We start from the raw sequence: 9,078 nt of genomic DNA, 5'->3' as shown, positions 1-9,078 counted from the left end.
CTACCAAATTTAATTGACCAAATCAACATTTTGTTCGCTCTTTACAGATTAGGAGTTTCTTAAACTCCTTAATGTTGAGGCTTCCCCAAGACTTAGATTTTAATCTTATCTGGGAAGTGTATAACTTTAGAACTAATCAGAAAGGACTGAACCACTTTTAAGATTTAGCAATAGTTTTATTTTTAAACAAACATCAACTACTGTTTGCTGAAGATGCATGAGAGTTTATTTTGAAATGCCTGCTTTCATCCTCTCTCTGTGCTCGACATTCCCTATTACAATTTAAAGTTGTCCATAGGGCCCACTACTCCAATGAGCTTACCCCAATATATTCTCTAAATGTGATGTGGACAACCCAGGAAGGCCTTTTATTTCTACATAAAGATTTCTAGTCTTCTGCTCATAATTAATTTAAGATGCCTAGTGGTCCTGGCATTCACATTGGTAGTGTCGGGGGTGGGGGGGTGTCGGTGAGAACCAAGTTAAAATGAGGGTCCGCCAGTAAATATTGGCCACAATCATCTGGCTTGTCCTTATTTCTGCTTCTCTCAGAGTGGCATAGCAGAGAAACAGGCCCATCTACCCACAACGCTCACAGCTTGGCCTCCCCATGATAATGCCAATTTCAAAAAAAATTTTACATTTAGATTTAGACACACAGCACAGTAACAGGCAACTTTGGCCCACAAGCCTGTGAGAAGTGCCTTCACGTTCACAAAATATGCTCGAGACAAAAGTTGAGAACAAAGAACATTTATTTACATTTACAACATTGCAAGGTTGGATACTCTCCCCCTACCTCGGGAAAGTACACCGAGGGCGGGAAGCTTCTTTGTTTTTATACATTTTTCAATTCACCTCCCCTTACATTTTTCTTACATATATCCTTCTTGGATTGGTTTGGCACTTTTCCCTATTCGCCTGACTCTTGGCTGACTCCGACTTTCTCCTATCCCGTACTCACACCTCCTTTCCCCACCCCCTGTTAAACAAGCTCTTTGTGTGTACGTGCATATTTCTATATCTGCTTAAATTCCTTTGTTATCTTCTCTCTACTTTTTCATGCGCCATTTTACACAAAGAACATCTTAGCTATTTCCTTGCTTTTTCTACCTTCTATAATTGTTTCTAAGTTCCATTAAAATAGTAACTAAACTCCTACAATCCACCCCTTAAAAAGAGCTACGCTTTCAAACCTGTCTAAATAATAGAGGTATCTTTCTCCCATAGTTTCAGAAGGTTCTCTGCTGCTTCAGCATAATTCTGTTGTTGCAGAACCATAATGGGGCTGATTTGTTGGACGGCTCGTTTAACTAAACACTGGAGGCAAGGAAGAATACAAGGGATTAGAATTAAGACAAGAAGTATAAAGGCAACGAAGACAAGTGCTGAATGTATCCATGACCAGGAACCACTAAACCATTTAGAAAACCATGAGTCAATGGCGGGGTGCCATGTCTGCACCGGAACATGAGAGAGTTTCCGTATACCTGAAGATATGTCTTTAACAGCTTGTCCATTATCATCAATTTTAAGGCAACAATTAGAAAGATTCAGCTTGCCACACACACCACCTTCTGCAGCCAATAAATAGTCCAGGGCCGGGCGGTTTTGATAAACTGTTGCTCGTATCTGTTGCTGTTCCTCTGTCAACAAATCTAAAGCAGTAGCTGTCTGGTTAGTAATTATTTCTAGGACAGCCTGCAAACGGATTAAACGATTGAGCATGTAGATTGGAGTTCGGTACCCCCATGAACCATCCTGTGCCCACGTAGCTGGTCCATAGTATGAAATTATGCATTCAGGGGGCCAGTCATCCCCCCATCTGCCAATCTCAACCGAACGGCGTTGTATGGGGGAATGTAGTCGAGTGGAAATATGTTTATCAGAATCTGGAGGAAGAAGATGGAAGTGTGGTTGTAGGTATGTATAAGCCATATTACCACAAATCCAATATAAACCGTTGGGTGCATAGCCAGAAGGACTAGAATTTTCCCAGAAGGATCTCAGCGCAGGAATTGGCTGATAAAGGTTGAAACCAGTGCAATTCCAAAACCCAGCGTCGACAAGGTCAGATGTGTCATTAATGGGAACCAGGGGAACACAGGGAACATCTGATCGATTAGAAAGGGACAGAAATCCGGTAGGCGGGGCAGGAACCCAATTTCCACTAGTGATATTTTTCCAGCGCCGGCAAGCCAAATCGTCTTTTGGGTACCTGCCGTGTTCTTTTACCAAGCACTCAAAGCCTTGTGGATGATTTTCCAATTTCCAAAACTCACGGGATCGACCAGAAGCGCTAGTAGAAATATTGGAGGCAAGGAGTGTACGATCATCTAATGGCTCACCTCTCCATGGCCAAGTTCCATCCCGGGTTGGTCCGCTACAAATCCAACAGTTGCGAACACCAAGCTCTTGGACTGTAAGTTGATATCGACCCATAGGTTATCCCCGAGCCTATGTTTGTTGGCTTGTTTTCTTGCCCTTTCGTATAAATCTTTTGGATCCCCTTGTGGCAGAGCAGGCGTATCTTGAGGCCTCTCTGTTGTATTCTGGCGCTCCACTTTAGAAAGATCCCGACCAAGGTACCATGATGACCTGACAAGGGGTTCCCCCTGTTTTCCCAATTGAGCTAAGCATATTGGCCCAATAGGTGAGACCTACTTCGTTTAGAGCCCTCCCCTGTACTTCGGTGGACAGTATAGATTTTATTCTCGTTTCCGCACCAGGAACATTCAAGAAACAAACAGTTCAGACTTTCCTGTTGAATTAAGCATCCTGCCTGTGTACCTGACCACTCCTCAAAATACTTAACTTTCCAAACTTCCCCTTTATCTTTTCCCAGTGCGGCCCCTTCTCCAATAGGACTTCACACAACTAAACTGAGAACAGGGAGGTATGGCAGATTTTTTACATTCCTTCTCCCCCTTTTTCTTAATACAGTGAGTAAGATTTGGTGACGTAACATTAACCGAGAAACATCCCATTACAATAACACAAAATAAAAGATACATATTCATCATTTTCTTAGATTCTTCTTCTGCAAAGTCAATTTAAGTCCATCGGTATGTCGTTCAGATTGCCACTCTGAGCCTTTGGAGTCCTTGCAATTTTCAGGGGGAGGACAAAAACGTTTTACTTGTTGTACATGTGTCCAACCTCTCTCTTGGGTCCGAACAGCAGTGTCTGTAACTAAAAGGACACAATAAGGACCATCCCAGGTTGGCATCAGCTTAACATCTTTCCAACACTTTATCAATACCCAGTCACCGGGTTGAATGGTATGTATGGGGAATTCTAAAGGTGGTGTCTGTGCTAGAATTCCCCTCCTTCTCAAATCAGCCAATGTGGTGGAAAGCTCCTGCAAGTACTTGGATATAAATTGATCATTTGCCTCCGGTATTTGGCATGTGAGCCCAAATAAGGGAGGCCAAACAGCATTTCATACGGGGAGACGGCAATATCCCGGCGGGGAGCAGTACGAATATGGATCAAAGCCAAAGGTAAGCATTTAAGCCAGGGGAGACCTGTATCAGCACACAGGCGGGTAAGCTGAAGTTTAAGCGTTCGGTTCATACGCTCAACTCGTCCTGAACTCTGAGGGTGCCACGGGGTATGCAATTGCCAATCTACACCCAAATATCTACAGACCTCCTGCAACACACAGGACGTAAAATGGGGTCCTCTATCCAAATCAATAGTCTCGATAATGCCATATCGTGGGATTATCTGTTCTAGAATTAATCGAACCACTGTTCCGGCTCAGTCATTTGAAGTAGGAAAGGCTTCAACCCAACGGGTAAAATGATCAATCATTACTAACAGGTACTTCTAACTACCGGACCTGGGTAATTCGGTGAAATCAACCTGCATATGCTGAAAGGGGCGCACAGTCAGGTCCCGACCTCCACTCATGGACTTACTCATAGAGGCTTTATTAACTTGTTGACATGGGGGCACCCCTGAACACTTGGCTTAGCGAGGGTATAAATACCAAAGCAATAGTACCGGCTACTAAAGGCATCAACAAATGCCTGCGTTTCCCAGTGCGATTCCTGATGGAGTCCGGTTATAACCTGTCTTGCTATGGCCTGATTTAATACTTGTAACCCGTCTGTTGTCCACCACAATCCATCTCGGGTTTAATACATCCCCTGTGTCTCCATCTGTCTCTGCTCTGTCTCGGTAAAAATAGGATTTTTCTGTAACTCCTGGGGTACAGGTAACAATACATGCATTTGTATAGTCTCTCCCATAGAGGCTTCCTTTGCGACCTCATCTGCCTGTCTATTACCTCGGGCTTCGGGGCTTTCCCCTATTTGGTGTCCCCACACATGGACCACAGCAATTAAAGCATCCAAGCATTTAATTATTAAAATTTTCATGAACCAATTTTTGGCCTTTTCCTGTAATCAGCCCCCGTTCCTTCCAAATTTTTCCAAAGGTATGTACAACCCCATAAGCATATTTAGAATCTGTGTAAATTGTTCCCACTTTTCCTTGTAGTCCCTGGAGGGCTCAATACAGCGCATACAACTCGCATGTCTGAGCCGACCAGGGACCGAGGCGACCAGCTTCGATCACGGAACCATTTTTGCCATCCACTATGCCATATCCTCTGTAGCGGGTTCCTTCTATACAACGAGAAGAACCATCTATAAACCATCTTTCTCCCTCACATAGAGGCTCATCTCCTAGATCGCTCCGGATCTTAGTCTGCAAATCTATTATTTCCAAACATTCGTGTTCTAACTAGTCAGAAGTTGTCTCACTTGACGGAGATACCAAGAATGCTGCTGGATTCTGGTCCTGATTAATAACCAGCGTCAAATCATCTCGGTCCATCAAAATTGCCTCATATTTTAGAATTCTCGATTCAGTCAACCACCTCCCCGCTTGCTGTAACAGAATAGTTCGGATGGTGTGCGGGGTATGGGCAGTCATGGGTGCGCAAAAGGTAATCTTTCGACCCTCTTCTACCAAGACAGCGGTGGCAGCAATAGCCTGGACACACTCCGGCCATCCGCGGCAAACTGGGTCCAATATTTTGGACAAAAACGCCACTGGTTGCCAGAGCCCCATTCGCTCCTGGGTCAATATGCCCGTAGCTGCCCCAACCTTTGCATTAGTAAATAAGTCAAATGGTTTATTCAAATCAGGTAATGCCAACACTGGAGCCTTGGCGAGACAACTCTTTATCCTCTTAAATCCCTCCATTTCTTCCTCTGTCCAAAGAGAATTATCTAGGCCAGCTAACTTATCATACAAAAATTTTACCAAACTAGAATAATTTTCTATCCAAATTCGGCAATATCCCACCAGACCAAGGAACTTCCTGAGCTCTCGGGCATCCTTGGGAGGTGGGACCTGCAAAATGCCACCTATTCTCTCCGGGCTTATTCGCCGACACCCCTGACTAATTAGATGGCCCAGGTATTTTACCTCTGGCTGCACAAATTGCAATTTTGCCTCACTTACTCTCAACCCCTTTTCTCCCAGAAAGTTTAACATATCCACCGTATATTGTTTAACAGACTCTTGTCCTTCCCCCGTAATCAATAAGTCATCCACATATTGTATAAGCTGACAATCTGATCTTTTTGGAGCTTCTTCCAACACTTGTTCTAATACCTGGCCAAACAGATTTGGGACTCTGTGAAGCCTTGCGGAAGAACTGTCCAGCAATACTGGTTCTTTCGTCCAGTATACGGGTTCTCCCATTCAAAGGCAAACATGTCCCTACTGCCCTCATCCAGAGGGCAAGCCCAAAAGGCGTCTTTCAGGTCTATCACACGAAACCATTTACTAATTGGATCTATTTTTCCCATAATAGTATATGGATTAGGTACAACGGGGTATCGGGCCAAAATTACCTTGTTTAACTCTCGTAGGTCTTGTACCAGCCGATAAGTACCGTCTGGTTTTCGGACTGGCAGTATTGGGGTGTTAAAGGGGGACATACAGGGTTCAAGCAAACCATCCAGTAGTTGTTGATCCATTACGGGTTGCAATCCCTTCCTTCCATCCATAGAAATCGGGTACTGTTTATGCCTAACTGTCTGATTGGGATCCTTTAACGTGACCCGAAGTGGGGGAACACCCAACCCCCCTCTATTTTCCTTCTTCGCCCACACTTTGGGGTCAATCAACTCGTGATCTTCTTGTGTCAATGTATAGAACTGGACTCCGATCCCTTTCCCCTGGGGCCGAGTCCCAATGCCTAACAAATCCTGCAAATCTCGACCCAATAGGCAAACTCCTGCCTGAGGGACTAGTAGAATGTCTCCCCTTATCACCTTTCTCCCCATTTGTATCCTAAGGCCCCTTAATTCAGGAACCTCAAAGTTAGATTCCCCCGACCCCTGAAATAATCACCCTCCCGTTAAAAACTGTTCCCTTGGGTTTGGTTAAAATACTAGAACGAGCAGCTCCCGAGTCTACCATAAAAATCATATCTTCTTCGTGGGGTCCTACGCTTAAGTTTACCAATGGTTCTCCATGTTGCCCCACGGCACTCTTTATGAGAGAACCCTGACTCCCCTAATCTTCCTCCTCCATCAGGACATAGGATCGTGTGTCCCTGGCCCTCTGGGGAAATTCCCTGTCTGCCATCCTTTGTTGGGACCACCTCTTGGAGTCCGCACTCGTGGTCGGGGACCCTGGGGTTCGTCCCATCCTTCAGATCCTGGCCCTCCTCTTTCTCTCATTCCCATCCATCCGCCCGGACCGTTGGTTAATATCTGCATTAATATCTTCGCCTTTCCTTTCTGCTTATCCTCACTCCTTTGGACATATGCCCTTTGGGCTCTTTGTAGGAGCTGGGATAATCCCTGTTCATGCCAATTTTCAGTCTTTTGAAGTTTCTTTCATATATCTGGGGCTGAGTTTGTAACAAATCCTGTCAAAACTAATTGTTCCCCAACTGGTGACTCTATATCCAATCCTCCATATTGTTGTATTGCTGCCCGCAGTCTAGTCAAAAAGGCCGAGGGTGTTTCCTCTGGGCCCTAGGAAACCTCGAATGCTTTCTTAAAATTCTGTCCTTTTGGTACTGACTCCCTCACTCCCTTTATCAGGTTCACCCTGTATTCTTCCATCCAAATGCGACCATCTACCGTCCCCTTATCCCAGTGTGGATTGACCAGAGGGAATTTGTCCTCTCCAGCAACTGCTCCTGGACCTCCCTGGTGTTCCCGATCCCACACCCTAATTCCAGCTTGTCAAATCATTCCTCTCTCATCTAAAGAAAATAAAGCTTTGAATATAGACATTAACTCATCCCAGGTGTAAATGTTAGGTCCCAGAAACTGATCTAATTGCTCTGCACAGGCTTGAGGATCTTCAATTAAAGACTTCATTTCCCGTTTAAAATTTCTCACTTCTGTGCTAGTCAAGGGAACATTTACAAAGCCTATTCCACCCCCTGGACCTCCCAAGGGTACCTCGCGAAGGGGAAACATTTGCGCCTGAGAAGAGTCCGGTCCCCAGGCTCCTGATGGAACTGGATCTTCCTTATGATGTCTGGGACCCAAAGCAAATTCCCCAGCCTTCTCTTCATGAAGTTTTTCACACTGCTCTTCTAATAATCCCATACAGTCTGGGTTATATACCTGGGGAGTAAGAGGCGGCGGAGGACCCTTAGCTTGTAACCTAGTCCTTATCGTGTTTTCTCGTTCATTTTCATTGATGAGTCTAGGAGGGGTTGGAGTGGCAGACATAGGAAGGGGAGGATAAAGCGGGCGGGGAGGAGAGGGCAAGGGAGGAGCCGGCTCAGGATATGGTGGAGGTAATGCCTGCAAGGGGTCCCAATATTCAGGAAGAGGAGCCAAAGGCTCCTGTTCCTTAGATTTCACCGGATCCCTTGTATTCATCACTATCTGGTCAAATTCTACAAACAATCAGCAGGCAGCATAATCTCTACTTTCGGAGTCCTCAGGTCTATGCTCATAAAGCCAGGTATTCAATGTCTGGCATACCCAATCCTCATCCAAACCGTATTTTGGCCAAAATACTGAAGACCCCTTAATTGGATTCTCAGGCCACTCGTGGCAACATTACTGGATCATTTTCTTTTTATCTTTCCTGCGTGTCTTTCCCGCACCCCAATTCATCAATTGCCTCCCCAATGGGCTTCCCGGGGGAATTCTATCAATCGGTCCTATTCTCAGACCTTTCTTTTTGCTCCCTCCCCCAACCATGGTGGATAAATCAGTCTTACCTGGCTGTCGAGCCTTCCCAGCACGTCACTCGCACGGTTGTCCCGTCCTTTGTTCTCAACGTCTCTTCTTGGATATCACTCGCTACATCCACTGGCCAGACACTCGATGACCAGGAGTCCGGCTAAATCAGCCGGGGTGCACCAACCCCTTTCAGACAAACACCAGTCAGTGGAGGGAGTGTGATCCCGGACGAGCTCCCGAGTTGTGAGAAGTGCCTTCACGTTCACAAAATATGCTCGAGACAAAAGTTGAGAACAAAGAACATTTATTTACATTTACAACATTGGAAGGTTGGGTACTCTCCCCCTACCTCGGGAAAGTACACCGAGGGCGGGAAGCGTCTTTGTTTTTATACATTTTTCAATTCACCTCCCCTTACATTTTTCTTACATTTATCCTTCTTGGATTTGTTAGGCACTTTTCCCTATTCGCCTGACTCTTGACTGACTCCCATACTCACACCTCCTTTCCCCACCCCCTATTAAACAAGCCCTTTGTGTGTACGTGCAAATTTTCTATATCTGCTTAAATTCCTCTGTTATCTTGTCTCTACTTTTTCATGCGCCATTTTACACAAAGAACATTTTAGCTATTTCCTTGCTTTTTCTACCTTCTATAATTGTGTCTAAGTTCCATTAAAATAGTAACTAAACTCCTACAAGCCCCTGCTGCCTAATTAGCCTATATTTTAAATGATGGGAGGAGCACCTGGAGGAAACCCACATGAATAGAGCATATAGACTCCTTACAGCGCTGGATTTGAACCCCAGTCACTGGCGCTGTAACAGCGTTGCACTAACTGCTACGCTAACCATGCCCCACTTGCCTGCAGTATCTTTCTCTGCTTCGCTCATTCAAG

At 45.1% G+C, this 9,078-nt stretch overlaps 1 protein-coding gene across 1 annotated transcript; it reads right to left on the bottom strand.

The window, feature by feature from the left end:
• Positions 1-780: 780 nt before the first annotated feature.
• On the bottom strand, positions 781-8,520 carry LOC138747885 (endogenous retrovirus group 3 member 1 Env polyprotein-like). Its single transcript, XM_069907481.1, has 2 exons — positions 8,219-8,520; positions 781-3,192 (listed from the first exon to the last, which is right to left on the bottom strand). Exon 2 carries the CDS (start codon positions 2,440-2,442, stop codon positions 1,201-1,203), a length of 1,242 nt encoding a protein of 413 aa, XP_069763582.1. The 5' UTR covers positions 2,443-3,192; positions 8,219-8,520; the 3' UTR covers positions 781-1,200.
• Between the last annotated feature and the right edge of the window lie 558 nt (positions 8,521-9,078).

The sequence above is a fragment of the Narcine bancroftii genome, chromosome 13, assembly GCF_036971445.1.
Source record: "Narcine bancroftii isolate sNarBan1 chromosome 13, sNarBan1.hap1, whole genome shotgun sequence".
Lineage (NCBI taxonomy): Eukaryota > Metazoa > Chordata > Chondrichthyes > Torpediniformes > Narcinidae > Narcine > Narcine bancroftii.
This window is presented reverse-complemented; position numbering and strand designations above follow the sequence as displayed.